This window comes from Oratosquilla oratoria, chromosome 24, assembly GCF_046742065.1.
Source record: "Oratosquilla oratoria isolate Oo_2021 chromosome 24, ASM4674206v1, whole genome shotgun sequence".
Lineage (NCBI taxonomy): Eukaryota > Metazoa > Arthropoda > Malacostraca > Stomatopoda > Squillidae > Oratosquilla > Oratosquilla oratoria.
In genome coordinates, this window is record NC_134800.1 from 33,501,595 (window position 1) to 33,524,013 (window position 22,419).

The 22,419-nt window shown below is 38.1% G+C and overlaps 1 protein-coding gene across 2 annotated transcripts in view; it reads left to right on the forward strand.

The window, feature by feature from the left end:
* The window catches only part of LOC143038545 (uncharacterized), a 262,086-nt gene that overhangs the window by 215,143 nt on the left and 24,524 nt on the right, over positions 1-22,419 (forward strand). The window contains exon 5 of one of the 2 annotated variants that reach the window (XM_076207880.1): positions 1-115. This exon is cut by the window's left edge and continues 8 nt beyond it. The exons of the other annotated variant lie outside the window; for it this stretch is intronic. Within the exon in view, the coding sequence (XP_076063995.1) occupies positions 1-24 (24 nt within the window). The 3' untranslated portion in view covers positions 25-115. Of the gene's footprint in view, positions 116-22,419 lie in introns of those variants that run through there. 2 annotated transcript variants of the gene reach the window in all.

Below are 22,419 nucleotides of genomic sequence, written 5' to 3' on the forward strand. Positions count from 1 at the left end.
CACGTTCTTCTCTTCGAGCATTGACTCTTCGGTCTTCCAGGCACTCTTATCTTGGGGTGCCTGGGAGTATGTTACCTGCAACCTGTCACTGTGTTGAGGACAGCTCCCGGTTACAATAAGTAAGTGTTGGATTGGTTTTTATGCGTATGTGTGCGTTGTCTGGACAAGGCATCAGGCGAAACCTGGTGTTCTTTACACATGAAGCCAGTCTACCATTATTTTATTTTATTGTTTTTTATGGGGTGTGTCTTGCCGCTGGGTATGAACTCGGAGTTATTCATACGTAAGATGAAAACTCTTCTACTGAGCTACATGGAGCTCCTTGGCTTGTTTGTGTTTACGTTTGAGTTGACTCTCAGGAGATAACTGGCCCAAGATCTAATGGCACTGCCCACGAGTACACAGCAGTACCATGGATTATCCTGTTTACCCTAACAGAGTCAGTTGGCTCCTGCTGTACCGGGTGGCACTTAAGTTCATGTTCTGGCTGCCGGTAGACGATTTTATTCATCCCTATGACACCTTCATGGGGTCGAAGATGTTATAGTTTATCTCGCATAGATCCTTCCTTACCAGGTGTCACTTTTCCCTTTATCCTGTCTGCCGCCGCCAGGCTATTTTATTCATCTTCGTGGTGACCCCTCAGTCGCGAAGGGGTTAGGTTAGGAGATCGTTCACAAGCCGTCTTGTGTTCTTCTCGGTGTTCATCTGTTCATCGTACTCATCCCTCAAATAACCTTACCCTTTGCGTCAGTAGGGTATTTTTGTTAGTAATAACTATCGCTTCTGTCCTTGGGGACAATATCACACCAAACAGGTGCAATCATAAAGATACATACATACATACATATACCAAGGCTTTTCCCCCTTACAAGGGAGGTAGCCAAAAAGGAAAAGGCATAAAATCATTCCCACCCATTCCATCCCTGAATTAACTCCACACCCCTCCACCCTCCCTCTTATCTTAGCACCTCCTGGATGACGGGTCATCCCTGCACCTTGTCCACTGCCCTGGGTCAGAAGCAGTGTCGCAAGACACAGCACATCCACAGCAAGGCCGCTTCATTAAATCGGCGACCCCCCCCCTCTCCGTCCCCCCCCTCTCCGTCCCCCCCATGCATAAAGGGAGAGGACGGGGAGAAATCCCTTCGGGCTGCGTCAGAATTTTGCTCACACATACTACCTCACCCCCCATCCCCCCACCCATTCCACCTCATGCATCAGAACATCATCCATATACAACCATTCTCCATTCACCCCTGTCTTCTGTCCTCTCCCGTCCTTCCTCAACAGACATTCCCCTCTTTCCCAAAGCCCCCTTCACCCCATCCATCCACCTCATCCTAGGACGTCCCCTCATGTTCACTCCCCCCACATCTGCCTTCCATACCTCTTTTACTAGTCTTTCTTCACTCATTCTTTCCATGTGTCCAAACCATCCTAATATTCTTTCATCAACCCTATCCCAACTCCCTTTCCACCCCTGTTCTCCTCCTCACCTCCTCATTTCTCACTCTATCTAGCCTAGTAACCCCCATCATACTTCTCAGACACCTCATCTCAAACACATTCAAACTCCTTCTCTCTTCCTCTCTTATGTTCCATGTTTCTGCCCCATACAGTGCTGTTGGCACAATCACTCCTTCATACAGTCTCCTCTTAGCCTCCATTCCCAAATGTCTATTCCTCATTACACTTTTTAATCCACCAAGGCATTTACTCGCTTTTCTCAATCTACATTCTACCTCCACCTCCACTCCACTATCCACTTCCTCTAGTCGCTCTCCCTTAATGCTCACTTCCAGTCTGCTGCCATTTTCACCCCTTGAACATCTCATCACCATACTTTTACCCACATTTATCTTCAGCTTTCTTCTATCACACACTCTCCCAAACTCTGTCACCAACTTCCTCAATCCCTCCTCCGATCATGCCACAAGCGCAGTGTCGTCTGCAGAACGGAGGGGTAGTAGAATTTTTATTCTATTTATGTATTTATTTATTTATTTATTTATTTATTTTATTTTTTATTTTATTTATTTGTTTATTTTTTGAGTGGAGATGAGTCTTCACTTCTAAACGAATGTTGAGTGGCTTGTTCCGTAGGGATATCCCTAAAGTATTGACCACATAACACGTGCAAACGATACCTCCATACAAAAAGGCCCCTACATCCCCGAAGTATATATATATATATATATATATATATATGTATATATATATATATATATATATATATATATGTATATACATATATATATACATATATATATATATATATTTACTTCGGGTGAAAAATGTAATCACACATTTGTCAATCACGTAGAAACCACTGTTGGAGTAGAAAAGACTGGAAACGGGGCATCTATATATTTCGATTGCAAACTGCAATCCTCTTCAGTAGATACAATTAAGAGAGAGCGTGCTGCTTAAGTAGCACCCTTAACAAAGGAAAGGAGAACATGGGAAGAGGTCTCTACCCTCGGCTCACTCCGTATGTGAGGTCAGGAGGCAAATGAGTTTTCAATAGGTTGGTGATGAAGAGTCCGGACATTATATCCGGGGACCATTGCCCCTTTGAAATATTCATATTGGGCTGATATTCAATGATAGTAGATTCTACCATTTTTCTCCTGAACTCACATCTGGATTTATAAATAAGCTCAGCTTTGTCCCAATCTAAACAATGTTGGAACACAGCTGAGCTCTCTTGTCCATATTTAATGGAACGTTTATGTTCAATCATCCTAGTATTCAAATCCCTTCCAGTCTGTCCGATGTAAACTAAGTCACAACCTTTACATGGAATCGAGCTCTGCTCTTCTTTTAACCTTTGGTGGACATTTACCACCTTTTTATTAATGGTGTTAGGGTAATAATTAATCAAATTTAATTTGTCTTTGGGAAGAAACTTGGTCGAGGGAATGAATGATTCAGAAAAGGGAACGATTAAAGAGCTCTTGCCCAATGAAAAATTAGAGGAAGTGGGGGTGGTGTTGAAAAAATTGGATCTCGTTCGGCTGAGGGCTTTGACCAAGAACCAATCCGGGTAAGCTAAATTACTAAGCTGAGATTTTATAATGTTTAATTCTCCTTCAAGAAACTGGGGGCTGGAAATTCTAAGAGCTCGAAGGAATAATCCTGAAGCTGAAAAAATGAAGATAACTGCCAGAATGGGTTTCTTTTCTATAGACGGTAAAAGCAAGCTTGTCTCCGTCACGAACAATGAGAACATCTAAAAAGGGTAGCTTACCTTGTTCTTCCCATTCAACTTTAAACTTAATGTTGGAGGCTAACGAATTTAAATTAGCAAAGAAGTTATCGAATGAACCCCAATTTTCATCCCAAAGAGTGAAAATGTCATCTACGTATCTAAACCAAACCATGTCTACGGGTTTAATGGTAGGCAGAAGAACAGACTCAAAGTATTCCATATACAGATTGGCCAGTACAGGAGAGAGATTTGAACCCATGCTACAACCAAAATTTTGTCTAAAAAAATAATTCTGAAAGGAAAAAACATTTGATGTGACACACAGGCGAATAAGCGCAATGATTTTTGTAATGGGGAGTGGGAATTTGTCCTGAAATGGTTGTAGCTTTGTTTTCAGGAAGGATAGAACGTCATCAATACAGACATGTGTTAAAAGAGAAATTACATCCAGGCTAAGCATTTTTCTACTAGAAACATTCAATTGTTTTAATTTTGTGATGAAATCCTCTGAGTGTTTTAAATGAGAATCGGAGAAAGTACCAACAAACGGGGATAAAAGGTTTGCTAACCATTTAGAAAGCTTGCTGGTACAAGATCCCCGGTTGGAGATAATAGGTCTGAGGGGAATATCAGTTTTATGCAATTTTGGAAGGCCATAAAAATAGGGCAACTTGGGATTAACCACTTTGAGTTTCAATACCACTTCGTCTTTGGTGATGTTACGAACTTCTTTGTTGAAAGTGGCAGACATGTTTTTAAGTGGATTTTTACTAAGTTGCTCATATGTATCCGTGTCATTTAGAAGGGCCATGGCTTTATCTACGTAACTGTCATGGTCAAGAATAACTATTTTACTACCCTTGTCTGCCTTCGTAATAGTAATGTTATCCATGCTCCTGATTGCTTCCAAACTATTTTGATACCTAATGGGAAGTCCATTTCTTTTATCAAAACAATCTGCAATGCCTTGCAAAAGAGCCCCTTTTAAACATAATAAATTTTTTTCATAGTTGTTATTAGCTAGGAACTTATCAAAACCTACGAGAAAGTCCATAGCATGATGCTTCTCTGGTTTGAGGGCAAAATTCAAACCAAGGCCTAAGACTTCTAGTTGTGATTTTGTGAAAACAACACTCGAAAGATTAACAACATTGTCTAAAATGGCATACTTTTACCATACACTGTTATTACAAAGCCTAATAAGTTTTTTGTTCAAAATGCCTTTATGATGTTCACTGATGTCGTTCCCTTTTCTGAATCATTCATTCCCTCGACCAAGTTTCTTCCCAAAGACAAATTAAATTTGATTAATTATTACCCTAACACCATTAATAAAAAGGTGGTAAATGTCCACCAAAGGTTAAAAGAAGAGCAGAGCTCGATTCCATGTAAAGGTTGTGACTTAGTTTACATCGGACAGACTGGAAGGGATTTGAATACTAGGATGATTGAACATAAACGTTCCATTAAATATGGACAAGAGAGCTCAGCTGTGTTCCAACATGTTAAGCAATTTAAACATTGTTTAGATTGGGACAAAGCTGAGCTTATTTATAAATCCAGATGTGAGTTCAGGAGAAAAATGGTAGAATCTACTATCATTGAATATTAGCCCAATATGAATATTTCAAAGGGGCAATGGTCCCCGGATATAATGTCCGGACTCTTCACCACCAACCGATTGAAAACTCATTTGCCTCCTGACCTCACATACGGAGTGAGCCGAGGGTAGAGACCTCTTCCCATGTTCTCCTTTCCTTTGTTAAGGGTGCTACTTAAGCAGCACGCTCTCTCTTAATTGTATCTACTGAAGAGGACTGCAGTTTGCAATCGAAATATATAGATTCCCCGTTTCCAGTCATTTCTACTCCAACAGTGGTTTCTACGTGATATATACATATGTATATACATATGTATATACATATATATATATATATATATATATATATATACATATGTATATTCATATGTATATACATATATATATATATATATATATTATATATGTATAATATATACATATGTATATTCATATATATATATATATATATATATATATATATATATATATATATATATATATGCTGGGTCAGTTTCACGAAAATACGAAAAGAACAAATATATTGACGCTGAGGAAAATATGGTATATGGAAAAAAAAGAAAACAGGCAGCCTTCGGGCGACAGGAAACTGCAATGGGAAAGATACGAAATCTAGCAAATCATATTTAATAAAAAAATAAAAAAATAAGGAAAGAAGAAGACATGTGAATTGATAAGCGACAGATTTTACGGACCTCTTAACACAGGAAAGGTGATTTCACAGGGAAAGTGGATCAGGCCAACGAAGTGAAAGAAATACTCACAACGGAGGGAGTCGAAACGAGTTAATTAAACTAGATGTAGTGAAAGTGATGTGTCTTGATGATGTTTGAGGTTAGAGTGATAATTAATGGAATATGACGGGGAGGTGAATTGCCCTAACCTGGGGCACAGTGAAGTTTAATTATGGAACTTGATGATACTCATGGGAACTGGGTTATAATGGTGACAGTGTATGTAATACATATACACTATATATATATATATATATATATATATATATATATATATATATATATATTGTCAGTGTATTTGGGCAGGAGTTTTTCTCTAATGCATGTTTCATTAAAAGTGATGGCTAGTTGTGCATTAATAATTTTCTTAATGGTATTTTCCATATACCTTATTAAGGATTTGTTTTCCTTAGGAAGGAAATTTATGACTTGGCTGTATGTAGTCATATTAGCTAGATCGCGATTTCGGGTTCAAGACCCTTCTTCAGTAGATATAGGGATAAGAATTAATCCGAAGATTCTAGTAAAGATCTAAGTTTTATACTAGAGTTCCTATACTTGCTAATCACTGGGGGAGGTCACCTGGTATTACGGGCAGGGACGAAATGTCACGTGCGCTAGGGAGCCTCCGGGTTTGTGTTGTGGCGGAATGTGGCGTTTTGTCTCGTAGTTGGACGAGTGGCGTTTTGTCTCGTATTGGCGTTTGTGGTGTTATGTCTCATGTTTTTATTTGTAACGGTTTGTCTCATGCTTGGAAGGGCTCTAAGGTCTTCTGCTTGTACATTTAGGTTTGGGCTCAACTCTTTAATATACAACGCTTCTAAAATTGGGAGGCGTCTATCGTCAGTACATAAATCCAAAATCTCGGTGTTTTTCTCTAGTGTCTCTCTTGCTAGTGTTATGCCGTGGGCTTCTCTTAAATGATTTTTAGGGGCCCCTAAAAATCACTTAAGAGAAGCCCACGGCATAACACTAGCAAGAGAGACACTAGAGAAAAACACCGAGATTTTGGATTTATGTACTGACGATAGATGCCTCCCAATTTTAGAAGCGTTGTATATTAAGGAGTTGAGCCCAAACCAAAATGTACAAGCAGAAGACCTTAGAGCCCTTCCAAGCATGAGACAAACCGTTACAAATAAAAACATGAGACATAACACCACAAACGCCAATACGAGACAAAACGCCACTCGTCCAACTACGAGACAAAACGCCACATTCCGCCACAACACAAACCCGGAGGCTCCCTAGCGTACGTGACATTTCGTCCCTGCCCGTAATACCAGGTGACCTCCCCCAGTGATTAGCAAGTATAGGAACTCTAGTATAAAACTTAGATCTTTACTAGAATCTTCGGATTAATTCTTATCCCTATATCTACTGAAGAAGGGTCTTGAACCCGAAATCGCGATCTAGCTAATATGACTACATACAGCCAAGTCATAAATTTCCTTCCTAAGGAAAACAAATCCTTAATAAGGTATATGGAAAATACCATTAAGAAAATTATTAATGCACAACTAGCCATCACTTTTAATGAAACATATATATATATATATATATATATATATGTATGTATACATATAATATGTATGCATATATATATAATATATATGTATATATTATATATATGCATATATATGTGGGTCTGGAGACTCTGTAGTCAAGAGTTTGACCTCAAAAGACTGCAGCCAACAGTGAAACATGGGGCATTTCAATAATGGTGTAGGGTGCAATTTGGAGTGATGGTCGATCAGAGCTTGTGGAGTGTCAAGGAAACATCAATTCAGGCAAATATGTTTCTATATTAAAGGAAGGACTCATTCCAATATTCTCCAGTGGTAGAATGAGTAAAAACGTCTTCCTATTTATGGAAGATGGAGCTCCTTGTCACACTGCTCAAGCAACACAAAATTGGTTGAGCCAAAATGGGATCAGGAAACTTCCATGGCCAAGTCAGTCCCCGGATATGAACCCTATTGAACACCTCTGGGGCATATTAGACCGACAACTTCGCAAAAAGAACAGGAAGCCATCTTGAAAGCCCGAACTCTTAGAATTACTTCGGCAAATATGGCAAGAAATCCCTCAAAATGATATTCGTGAACTAATCACCAGCACGCCTAGAAGGGTCCTTGCATTGAAAAAAGCAAAGGGGATGTCAAGCAAGTATTAGTTATTCACATTGTGGCCTTTTATAAGCACTTTAATAGTATCAATTGCTTGTTTAATAAATTGAATGATTTCTCTTGGTGTCTATTCAATTCTGTCATGTCTTAATATAATATATATATATATATATATATATATGTGTGTGTGTGTGTGTGTGTGTGTGTGTGTGTGTGTGTGTGTGTCCACGTCACCTCGAAGGGTCGGCGGCTCGAGGTTACAGAGGGTGTGGGAAAGACAGTCATCAACGCACACTTCCATTTTCTTTATTTATGCCCTTCGTTCTTGATCACATATAGACGGTGTGTAAATGTGTGTAGGTGTTTGGTTTCTGCAAATTGTATCACAATTTAATTTGCATTCACAATTTATACAATAACAAAATACACTTCATCATCAATTTAACAATCATCAAACTCAACTTCACGATTCCTACCATGAATTTGTTTGTCCGCCTCCATAACATATGTCCTAAAATATCTTCGTCATCCACAATTATTCTGAGAAACCAAATACATCAATTATTAATATGACTTCTACATTGACTCTTTACATATTATTCCAAGTTGCTCAGTCAATGCTTACCAATAATGGTTTCCCAGACACTTATGGTAATGGACATCTTCACAGCTCAATGTCTAGACACAGAAAGGACAGCTATCATTAAGAACCTAACAAGGGAAACTCGCACTACTTTCTTCCCGTAGTACCACATTTAAGGGATCATAAATAAACAAATCATGTTCTACTTAACATTCTTGCTTCTCTAGTATTTCTTTAATCTTGTTTTATTTTATTATACACACTGGACCACTATATTCCATTAATCTTATACAATAAAAAAAATTCATTCTATGTTACATACGACTCAAACAAAACCAGGTGCTCAACTTCACAGGCCGTAATTGCCGTTACTTCTACGTAATACATCTCTTTGCATGTACATCAATTCAATATACTATTACAATTCCATACATTATACAATATTTCCACACATAGTGCAATCGGCACTCACAATATATATATATATATATATATATATATGTGTGTGTATGTACGCATACATATGTATATATCTATATATATATATATATGTATGTACATATATATACTATATATATATATATGTGCGGAAAAACCACCAAGGAAAAAGAAAAACTGATGACCAAGCGCTTTCGTCTATTCAGACATCCTCAGGGTACATAGAAAAGAAAAAGTACACAAGAATATATACAAAGAGTATGAGGTCAGGGAAGGAACCAGGAGAGGTTGCGAGGATCTAATGTCAACCTGACCCGTTCGCGGCAGCGGACGTTTGGGCTACTACTTTTTTCACAATAAAATTGTCTAACTTATACATACCATGACTTAAATTTAAGTTATTGACAAATGTATCTTTGATCAGACTGGATTCTATTATATTTCTCGTCAAATATGACTTATCTTTAACAATTTCTTTAGCACCCTCCCAATTTATACAATGATTAAAATCCCTTAGGTGAATAAATAAGGCATTAGACATTTGCCCACTCTTGACGCTATACTGATGTTGTTTTAACCTTACTTTTAATTCTTTTCCAGTCTGACCAATATAGCATTTGTCGCAATTTTTACATGGAATTGAATATATACATCCTTCTTCCTTATATGGAGAGTTTTTAATTAAAAGACTTCTAACTGTATTGGAGTTCTTAAATGCTACTTGAATGTTGAAAGTCTTAAGAATATGTGGTAGTTTGACGAAATTCTCGTTGAAAGGCAGTACAAGTAGGTTCTTTACATTAAAAGTTTTACTAGCTTTTTCCTCGTAGAAAGATTTCTTAGCCGATTTATAAGAAATCTCCACGAGGTGCTTAGGATATCTAACATAGCTTCAAAATTAAAATATCCTAAGCACCTCGTGGAGATTTCTTATAAATCGGCTAAGAAATCTTTCTACGAGGAAAAAGCTAGTAAAACTTTTAATGTAAAGAACCTACTTGTACTGCCTTTCAACGAGAATTTCGTCAAACTACCACATATTCTTAAGACTTTCAACATTCAAGTAGCATTTAAGAACTCCAATACAGTTAGAAGTCTTTTAATTAAAAACTCTCCATATAAGGAAGAAGGATGTATATATTCAATTCCATGTAAAAATTGCGACAAATGCTATATTGGTCAGACTGGAAAAGAATTAAAAGTAAGGTTAAAACAACATCAGTATAGCGTCAAGAGTGGGCAAATGTCTAATGCCTTATTTATTCACCTAAGGGATTTTAATCATTGTATAAATTGGGAGGGTGCTAAAGAAATTGTTAAAGATAAGTCATATTTGACGAGAAATATAATAGAATCCAGTCTGATCAAAGATACATTTGTCAATAACTTAAATTTAAGTCATGGTATGTATAAGTTAGACAATTTTATTGTGAAAAAAGTAGTAGCCCAAACGTCCGCTGCCGCGAACGGGTCAGGTTGACATTAGATCCTCGCAACCTCTCCTGGTTCCTTCCCTGACCTCATACTCTTTGTATATATTCTTGTGTACTTTTTCTTTTCTATGTACCCTGAGGATGTCTGAATAGACGAAAGCGCTTGGTCATCAGTTTTTCTTTTTCCTTGGTGGTTTTTCCGCATATTTAGAATCACGAGTTTATGTGATTTCTCATGCATATATATATATGTATGTACACATATATATATACAATATATATGTGTATGTACATATATATATATATATATATATATTATACATATATATATATATATGTAATGTGTATATATATGTATATATTTGCATATATATGTATATGTATATATATGTATATATATATGCACATGTATATATATATATATATATATACATATATACATATGTATATGTGTATATGTGTGTATGTATATGTATGTATATGTATATATATGCATATGTATATATATATATATATATGTATGTGTATATATATATATATATATATACATATATGTATATGTGTATATATGTGTGTATATATATGTATATGTATATAAATATATATATAATATATATAATATACATATGTATATGTACATATATGTATATATATGTGTACATATGTGTATATGTATATATATGTGTACATATATGTATATATATGTGTATATGTATATATGTACATATTTGTATATATATATATATATATATATGTTTATAATACTGATAACCCACTTTCGGAGAAGAATAAGCGAAAGTATAAAGATCTACCCCCCGTGTAAGGGGGAAAGGGCCTTTGGTATATGTATGTATGTATAAAGATCTGAATATTTCGATCACTAACTGTGATCCTCTTCATCTGCTGAAGAGGATCACAGTTAGTGATCGAAATATACAGATCTTTATACTTTCGCTTATTCTTCTCCGAAAGTGGGTTATCAGTATTATTTTACTAATGTGCTACGACATAACTTTGTGATATATATGTATGTGTATATATGTATATATATAAGTATATATATTTGCTAAACAGAAATGTAGTAGCACATTTGTAAATGACACACAGGAAACCCACAGTCGGAGAAAATATACTTCGAATAAAGAAGAATCCTTTATTTCGGCTATCAACTGTAACCCTCTTCAGGAAAAGACTTTTCCTGAAGAGGGCTACATTTGATAGCCGAAATATAGTATTTTTCTTAATTTGAAGTTTATTTTCTCCGACTGTGGGTTTCCTGTGTGTCATGTATATATATATATATATATGTATATATATATATATATATATATATATGTATATGTATATACTGTATATGCATATGTATATATATACATATATGTATATGTACATATATGCATATGTATATATATATATATATATATACATATATGTATATGTGTATATATGTGTGTATATATATGTATGTAATATGTATATATATATATATATGTGTGTGTGTATGTATATATATATGTATGCATATATATATATATATATATATATATGTATATATAGTGTATATATATACATGTATTCTCCCCTGAGGATGTGAATTACACGAAAGCGCTTGGGTTTTCTGTGTTTCTCTTTCTTAAGTGGTTACCAGCATATTTCTGATCACGAGTTCAAGCGATTTATTTGCAATATATACATACATGTGTATATATATACTGGATATACATATATGTATACTGTATATATATATAATATATATATATATATATATATATATATATATATATATATATATATTGGATGTATATATATGGACTTGAACAAAAACTGTAGTTTTAGAAGAAAAATTGTTGAATCAGCCTTAATCGAAGAATGTCCGAACTTGAACATCTCCAAAGGTCAATGTCCCCGGACATAATCTCACGGGTAGCTGTGAGCCGCTTGGTTAAGAATTATCATCCTCTTGACCCTGCTTCCCGCCCGTTTCACTCATGACCTCGCACCTGCACCCACACATCCCCTCACCTCTGGCTCTGCCCTGCGTGACGGGTTGTCCTGTTTTAGCTCTGCGTGTTCCCCTTCTACTCACATCTCATTGTACTTATGTCTCTGCAAATTCTTGTAATCTGTACTTTCCTGAAGAGGGCTATAGCTATTAGCCGAAATATAGAAGTCACACATTCTTCTAAAGTTTCCTTTTATTCCGACTGTGGGTTCTTCGTGATTGTTTTTTACAAAAATGCAACAACATTTTGTCTAAGTGATATATATATATATATATACATATATATATATATATATATATATATACATATATATATATATATATATATATACATATATATATTGGATGTATATATATATATATATATATATATATATATATATCACTTTGACAAAATGTTGTGGCACATATGTAATTAATAGTCACGAAGAACCCACAGTCGGAATGAAAAGAAAACTTTAGAAGAATGTGTAACTTCTATATTACGGCTAATAGCTATAGCCCTCTTCAGGAAAGTACTGAAGAGGGCTATAGCTATTAGCCGAAATATAGAAGTTACACTTTCTTCTAAAGTTTCCTTTTCATTCCGACTGTGGGTTCTTCGTGATTAATATATTATATATATATATATATACATATATATGTATATATATATATGTATACATATATATACATATATATATATATATATATATATTGGATGCAAAGAAGGGAGTGGCGGATAGGTGCCGCTATTCAAGATCAGAAGCGGGAAGTAGGGGAGACCAAATTTGTAGGCCAGTGTCACTCAAAATAAGGTAACCCTATTACCACGCTATTAACACGGTGTGTAATTGAGGCGTTTTGTCTTTGAGTTCAACGCCAACCGATTTTATTCAGCTGAGGGAACCCCCTCCCCCACTCCGTAGGGAAAGGGCTGAGGAGTTCGAATGGCGATAAATTGGTTTTAAGGAGTTAGGGGGTGGCGGGGGGGTGGCTACAGCTCGAGCAGAACCTGTCTTGGTTGTGGTAATTTTCTCCAGAGGGTGGCCACTTGGAACACATGTCATAAACGATGGCGGAGGGAAGGAAAGGTGGGGAGGGAGAAGTAGGTAAGGGAAGGGGAGAAGGATGACTGACGTGGGAAGAAAAGTAGGGTCACTAAAACGGCAAAGAAAAGACGAGGATGAAGATCAGGGAGAAGGGAATGTAAAAGAACAGTGCCTGAGGGAAAGGCCGAGCAGCGGAAGGCAGATATAAGAGACCCTCGATGAAGATAAAAGGGGAAGAAAGGAGAGAGAGAGAGAGAAAGAGAGAGAGAGCGGGAAGGGGCAGGGGGAGAAAAGAGGGCAGGACTTTCCAGAGAGAAGTGCTTGTATGGTCCATGGTCGGTTATTGATCTTGTGTCGTTCTCCACTCCCGACTCCTGTCTCTTCTTCCACCTTCCACTTCCCTTGACATTTACATCTCTTCATCCGCCCTCAGCGGCATTTGTCCGTGATCTGGAGGCGACACGCCCAGAAACGACAAGGTTTTGACCGCGTCTCCTGAAGTCATTCTCCTTTGTCCGTCGGTCTTGATGGTCATGTGGTTGAATGATTGAGGTTTTCGAGGCGGCAGTTAATGTTTCCAACGCGATAAAAAAAAAAAAAAAAAAAAAAAAACGAAGAAAAGGACGTTCGATTAAGACCCTGTGTTTACCTCGGAACTGAAGGAATTCGTTTGTCTTTTTGTAAGAACATTAACGCGAAGGACGCCACGCTATTGAAGGGGTTAAAGGTTTTCATACGACAGAAATGAGCTCCTGAGACCAGCAGTGTGGCGGAGTGGAGTGGTGCTGGGGCGGAATGGGTTTGGGACCGAGAACAACAGCTGGTAAAGTCCGGAGCCAGACTGTTCGTGCAAAGACTGGGAACATAGGTAGCTAAATAGACGATATATACATACATACATATATATATATATATATAGATATATATATATACATATATATATATACATATATATACATACGAAGAATTTGCTAGTGGACAGCGACATTAATCAGATAATTTTTATGACCATCGCGCAAGGATTCGAACCTGCGCTGTACATGACGACAAGAGGCCCGCCATGACTACCGCCTTAGACCGCTCGACCAACTGATACTTAAAATCGTACGAACTCAGAACACTTACTGGTTCTCGAGATTGAGAAGGTCACTACCTGCAACCCTATTCTCATTTTTACCATACGACCAAGTACACTCGTGGGAGGGGTAAGGACCGGATCGAATCCTTTTCACGCTTCGTTATTGTAACCATACGAGGAATTCGCTAGTGGACAGCGACATTAATCAGATAATTTTTATGACCATCGCGCAAGGATTCGAACCTGCGCTGTACATGACGACAAGAGGCCCGCCATGACTACCGCCTTAGACCACTCGACCAACTGATACTTAAAATCGTACGAACTCAGAACACTTACTGGTTCTCGAGATTGAGAAGGTCACTACCTGCAACCCTATTCTCATTTTTACCATACGACCAAGTACACTCGTGGGAGGGGTAAGGACCGGATCGAATCCTTTTCACGCTTCGTCATTGTATGGTTACAATGACGAAGCGTGAAAAGGATTCTATCCGGTCCTTACCCCTCCCACGAGTGTACTTGGTCGTATGGTAAAAATGAGAATAGGGTTGCAGGTAGTGACCTTCTCAATCTCGAGAACCAGTAAGTGTTCTGAGTTTGTACAATTTTAAGTATCAGTTGGTCGAATGGTCTAAGGCGGTAGTCATGGCGGGCCTCTTGTCGTCATTTACAGCGCAGGTTCGAATCCTTGCGCGATGGTCATAAAAATTATCTGATTAATGTCGCTGTCCACTAGCGAATTCCTCGTATGGTTACAATGACGAAGCGTGAAAAGGATTCGATCCGGTCCTTACCCCTCCCACGAGTGTACTTGGTCGTATGGTAAAAATGAGAATAGGGTTGCAGGTAGTGACCTTCTCAATCTCGAGAACCAGTAAGTGTTCTGAGTTCGTACGATTTTAAGTATCAGTTGGTCGAGCGGTCTAAGGCGGTAGTCATGGCGGGCCTCTTGTCGTCATGTACAGCGCAGGTTCGAATCCTTGCGCGATGGTCATAAAAATTATCTGATATATATATATATATATATATATATATATATATATATATATATATATATATATATATATATATATATATATGAGAGAGAATGTGGGTGGGGAAGGGCAAACGAAGATGTGTTGGGAATAGAGTTTATTGCCCTAACGTTGCGACCAACTTGGTCTTCTTCAGAGGACTACAGCATTACAGACGGATCACAATTCTTATATTCGTAGCGAGAGGGAACCCGCCAAGGTATGAGCGGAAGGGTCATGTTTTCCCTTTGGCTAACGAATATAAGAATTGTGATCCGTCTGTAATGCTGTAGTCCTCTGAAGAAGACCAAGTTGGTCGCAACGTTAGGGCAATAAACTCTATTCCCAACACATCTTCGTTTGCCCTTCCCCACCCACATTCTCTCTCATTTGTCTGAAATAATTTTAAATATATATATATATATATATATATATATATATATATATATATATATATATATATATATATATACATATCGTCTATTTAGCTAGATGATAGCTAGATGGGTTGATGTATAAAATGATAGGTAGATTGAAAAGTGAGTAGAAAAACAGGTAAATAAATGGATGGGTAGATGTTTTTATTGAAGATGCATTTTACAGTAGTACAGTGGTAAACCTCATCAAACCAAATTACAATAGATTGGTTAGAATTTATTTAGATTGGTTAGAATTCATTTCAGGTGAAGACCCCGGCAGTAAACAGCTTCAGAAGTCATTAATTAGAGACAAACATCAAAATGCAGACAGAAACGTAAACTTGATTAGTATGAAAATACAACTCAATATAGGAATACTAAAAGACATGAACATGGATTTGTAAAGGGTAAATTACAAGAGGGGTATAAAAAACAAGACTGAAAGCGATAGATGGCGGGCATGAAGCAGGTGGCTGTCGTCTGTTTTTTTTTTTTTTTTTTTTGCAATGCTCGTTTGGCAACAAGTGTGAGGGTTACTTCACCGTACCTTTTACAAATATCGAAGCGAAAAATAATTTGTTTTTCATAATACATACGGACAATGTCCAGAGTAGAGTGAATATGTTTGTTGCTGTTTAGTATTAAGTAGAGCAGACGTTCAAACGCAAATGAATGATTATATAATCAGCATGGAACATTTTAGTTGTATATGTTATCTGTCTTATGCTTTATTTTCTATAACACTATCAAAAACAAAATGATTAATAAAATCATGTATGCAAACGTGTAAAATAAAATCGATGAATTGTAATTACTCTTTAAAACAGTGGTTCCCAAACTAGGGGGCGTCCGCCCCCAGGGAGGTTTGAGGAGGATACAAGGGATGTGTGAAGTCATCTGCTTAAAAATCATTGTTTAATAAGGATAACGAATTCATTCCAAGAACAAGTATCTACCTACACATGCAAAGTATAATTCTATCAGTCACCCCCAACCCGTTTTGTATAAGTTAGCCAAGTGCTAAAATATGAATAGAAATATATATATATATATATATATAAAAAAGGGGACCGTACAGGTCTGCTGGAAGCGAAAAAGGGGCGTCGTATAAAATGGTTTGGGAAGCACTGCTCTAAAGCATAATGCAAATGAGACGAAGCTGGTCTACTTCATTCCTATACTTTCTCACCATTTCTGAAAGAGTCATGAATTATTGCAAGAGACGTAGCAACAGTTACCCCTCCTCATCCATGGTGGGGCTACAAAGACAAATAAAATCGCCTGACGGCAGCTACAGTACAAGGGAGCGTGCCATCCGGTACGGAAGGGGGTTTAGTAAATGAAAATAGTTACTGAACAGTTTACTCTAAAGAGCATAAAAAGAAAGACGGAAAGCGGGGACATTGTTTGATGTTCACTCGGTAAATGGGGGTGGGCATGAAGCAGGTGGCTGTCGTCTCTCTCTCTCTCTCTCTCTCTCTCTCTCTCTCTCTCTCTCTCTCTCTCTCTCTCTCTCTCTCTCTCTCTCTCTCTCTCTCTCTCTCTCTGTGTGTGTGTGTGTGTCTGTCTGTGTGTTTGTGTGTGTGTTTCCTTTTTTTTTTTTTGCAATGCTCGTTTGGCAACAACTGTGAGGGTTATTTCGGCGTACCTTTTACAAATATCGAAGCGAAAAATAAATAGTTTTTCATAGTACATACAGATAATGCCCAGAGTTTAGTATATGGGTTTGTTACTGTTGAGTATGAAGTAGACGAAGGAAGAGGAAGTCATTACTTTCCTAGGTGGTGATTCTTCGGAAGTGGCCCTTTTTTAATGCGAATGATACCAGATGGTTCGGACACAACAATGTGTCCTTGTAGACTTCGGACATTTATAGTGAAATAGAAGAAAAAAAAAGTTATATATATATATATATATATATATATATATATGTATATATATATTCTGAGTGTGAGATCGGCGTTGACCAAAATGGACAGTCACACACATGTTTATAGAGTGTGCACAGATAGTATGTGGTGTCATAAAGAACAGACGCCCTAGATAAGCCAAGAACAACAACAACCAACAACGTCTTGTCGCTTCCGGTAACTACAGCTAACGTCACAGGCTTTCAAGGGATTTTTTTTCCTATGATAAGCACAGAGAATATAAAAAACTGCAGAAGATTCAGCCTGATTTATTATTCTCTCAGTGGCGTTGGCCTGAGCACCATAGGAAAAAGATAGAGACAGTGGCTCTGCCTCTGTACTATTTATCACGATTTTTATTTTAGTTGCATGGGAAATATATAAAGTGTCACTCTTGAGGAGCCCTGGATTTGGGGACGGCGAGAATGATGTCTTATAGAACGTTATGAAATTGAATTGGAGAAACACCTCAACAAAATGTTGCGATTCTTTTTTATTTTATTTTAGTTTTATTTAATCAAATTGTCTTTATTTACTTGTTTATTCGTCATTATTTTCATTATTGTCACTTTTAACAGAAATGAATTGGGGTCACAATTTTGTCGTTGACAGTATACAATGCTGTTTGAAGATATAAGAACAGTAATATAGTAAAATATTCTAATTGTACATTCAGGGATACAGATGAACATTTTCCTTACTGTAACTGAAGAAATGCTTTAGAACAAACATATAGGCATAGTAAAACGTAAAAGAAGAATTCAGATTGTGGGGGCTATGCGCACTGCAGGTCACTGTACAGCAGGAGGAAGAAATTTGTCAACACTAGCTGTTGGGATATTACCTCGGTATTCAAATAGAATTAGGTCACATCCTAGTGAAAGGGCCCCAACCATTGACAGCCTTGGCAACAAATGCAAACAATGAAAATCCCTTTTCATTTATTCATGCCAACACTAGATTTTTTTTAATCAAGTAGTTGTTACATACACGTATTGGCAGACTAGGAGGTAGCAGAATTGAAGATGTTGCGATTTTCATTAGGAGTAACGAGGCTGAGCAGAATTAGAAGTGAGGATAATAGATACACAGAGCACGTACATCAGTTAGGGAACAAAACTAGAGGTGCGAGACTGGTGGTTTGGGCATGTGCGGAGGAGGGATGAGTAATATACTGGGAGAAGGAGGATGCAGGAGGAAGAAGAGAGGAAGACCAATGAGGAGGCTTATGGACGTAATGAAAGAAGACAAATGGGTGTTGGAAGAGAGAGGGAGGGGTAAAAGAAGAATACGAAAAAAAACAAAAAACGGGATCAGATGGAGACGGGTGATCAGCTGTGACTGCCGAGAGGGGAAAAATTGTCATGCAACTATTAATTGTCCCAAAAATGTCGACGATCTTATTTATCCTTCTGTAAGTGGCAGTCGGCATCATTATCTCGCCATGGTCCAGTAGGTTAATGTTTGTGAATAGCCTGTTGAAGGATACCTTTTCATAGATTGAAAAGGGTGCGGGTGGTTTTTAATTTTAGTTATATATATATATTTTCGCGGGTAAGCTCAGTGAATAGTCAATCAAATGAGGCGCTCTGTACATAGGAATAAGCGTTGGTTTGTGAGTTTTATTGTTTAATATTTATGTATTTATCTTTATTTTTTATTGATTGATTGATTGATTTAGTTTAATCTATTACTAATTTGTTTATTTGTGTATTTACATATCTGTTTATTGATTTATACATACATGCATGCATGCATACATACATATTCGTACATTCATATTTGCCAAAGGCCCTTCCTACCTTGTAGGATAGGTATGATGCGTTCATTATTATTTGTAGGCTAGTGCATGAGTAGACATAGTGAAAAGGTTCTCTTTTCATCCTTTGCCATCTCTTCTTCACGCAGCAGCACCACATCACACAGCTTTAATCTTCCGTCGATAGCCAGAGTAAAGATACGAATCGTTAGTCGTGAATGAGTGATTGGTGATTGGGGCGGGGGAGAGGGGGTGCCCCAACGAGGGAAGTGGGACTCAGAAGAAGCTGTCGTAGTAACACTGACAGTCACTCGACGACATTGAGGCCTTTGGGGCAGGGTATGGAGGGCTTTCATCCTTCCCTTGGTAACCTTTGTGTGCGAATAGGCTCTTATTTATTTGTTTTTATGTATTAATCCATTTATTTATTATTTATTCATTATTTATTTTGTGTTTATAGATTAATGCATTTATTTATTAATTTATTTAGTTTTTTTGAGGTGGGGAGGCTGAACTTCACATGCTTGAATGAAAATGCAGAGCGGCAGAAGACCCCAAGACTGCGTCAGCTATTATGGACTGTATGCTAAGAGGAAATATGGCTGTTATTTGCAATCACGAATTCCACATTCTCGTCATCCGGCAGTAAGCCCTTGCCTACCGGGTGGTACTTGCCCTCCTACTGTGGTTGCCGCCAGGTGATTTTATTGATCTCCGTGGCACTCCTCTACTCCTTGCTAGCGAAGGAGCTAAAACTACAGGTTTGTTGGGCTGGAGATCTTGTGATTCACGTTTTTTCATTTGGTGGTTTTCCCTAAACTGAATTAAATTATTTGGCTTTGACCTGAATAAAATCAGAAAAGGGTGATATTGTAGTGAGATCCCTCGATCATTTTCTAATGTGAATGCAATCGCCCGGCGCCAGCCAGGCATTACAGAGCGTAAGATACCCTACAGAATAACTGGGTTTGCATTATAAAGGAGGTGTGGGATCTTTCGTAGGGGCTTGCTTGGGGGAAAAAGGAGCAAACTGGAAAGCTGGAATGGTGGTGATAGGTGTGATTGTGGGAGGAGGTGCAACAGGTCTGCACAACTGGGAATTGGATTTTCGTGGTGCCACGTGGAACAAGAAGGACAGGGGGAAATAGAAGAAAGGGTAGTGAATGGTGGGATGAGGAAACAAAGAAGGTTGTAGAAGAGAAGAAGCGAACATTCACAGATTGGTTACAAAAGAGGACGGGGGAGTCATATGAGACGTACAAAGAAAAGAAAAGAGAAGTAAAGCAAAAGGTAAAGGAGGCAAAGAGGAGAGCAGATGTGAAATGGGGTAGGAGTATGACAGAAAATTTTGAAAGTAATAAAAAGATGTTTTGGAAAGAAATTAAGAGAGGAAGAGGAGGCGAATCAAGTAGGGAAGAAAAGGTAAAAGGTACAGATGGAGAGATGATAATGGAAGAGATGGCAGTAAGGGGAAGATGGGCAGAATATTTTAGGGAGTTGCTAAATGTGAAGGAGGATAGGGAAGGAAAGATAGCTGCAGTGGGAAATGCGAAGAAAATGAGAGTGATGATTGAGGAGAATGGAGGAGAAATAGGGAAGGATGAGGTGAAGGGAGTTGTAAAGATGATGAAAGCAGGTAAGGCACCTGGTCTGGATGGATGCCATGCAGAATGTCTGAAAAAGGGAGGTTCAGTGATGGTGGACTGGCTGGTGAGGTTATTTAATGTTTGCTGGAGAGAGGGTAGAGTACCGGAGGACTGGAGAAGTGCCTGTATAGTTCCTCTTTACAAGGGAAAATGGGACAAGTGTGAATGTAGTAGTTTCAGAGGGATTAGCCTGTTAAGTGTAGTAGGGAAGGCTTATGGGAGGATCTTAATTGAGAGGATTAGGAGAGGAACAGAAGGAGTAATTGGTGAGGAACAGTGTGGTTTTAGGACAGGTAGAGGTTGTGTAGATCAGATCTTTGTGGTAAGACAGATATGTGAGAAAGCTATAGGAAAGGGGAAGGATGTTTTTTGGGCTTTTATGGATCTGGAAAAGGCTTATGATAGGGTAGACAGAAAGGCACTGTGGGAGGTTATGCAGATTTATGGGATAGGAGGAAAGCTTTTGGGAGCTGTCAAGAGTTTTTATGAGAGTAGTAGAGCTTGTGTCAGGATTAGAAATGAAGAGAGTGAGTGGTTTGAAGTAAAGGTGGGACTTCGTCAAGGATGCGTTATGTCGCCCTGGCTGTTCAACTTATACATGGATGGGGTGGTGCGAGAGGTGAATGCTAGGGTAGTGGGTCAGGGATTGGAGATGGTTAAAGAAAATGGAGAAAAGTGGGAGGTGAGCCAGCTGTTGTTTGCGGACGACACTGCGCTTGTGGCAGGGTCGGAGGAGGGATTGAGGAAGTTGGTGGCAGAGTTTGGGAGAGTATGTGATAGAAGAAAGCTAAAGATAAATGTGGGTAAAAGTAAGGTGATGAGATGTACAAGGGGTGAAAGTGGCAGTAGACTGGAAGTGAACATTAAGGGAGAGCGACTGGAGGAAGTGGATAGTTTTAGATACTTGGGTGCAAGTGTAGCAGGAAAAGGTGGAGTGAAGGTGGAGGTAGAATGTAGATTGAGAGAAGCGAGTAAATGCCTTGGTGGATTAAAGAGTGTAATGAGGAATAGACATTTGGGAATGGATGCGAAGAGGAGACTGTATGAAGGAGTGATTGTGCCAACAGCACTGTATGGGGCAGAAACGTGGAACATAAGAGAAGAAGAGAGAAGGAGTTTGAATGTGTTTGAGATGAGGTGTCTGAGAAGTATGGTGGGGGTTACTAGGCTGGATAGAGTGAGAAATGAGGAGGTGAGGAGGAGAACAGGGGTGAAAAAGGATTTGGGAGATAGGGTTGATGAAAGAATATTAGGATGGTTTGGACACATGGAAAGAATGAGTGAAGAAAGACTAGTAAAAGAGGTATGGAAGGCAGATGTGGAGGGAGTGAACATGAGGGGACGTCCTAGGATGAGGTGGATGGATGGGGTGAAGGGGGCTTTGGGGAAGAGGGGAATGTCTGTTGAGGAAGGAAGGGAGAGGACGG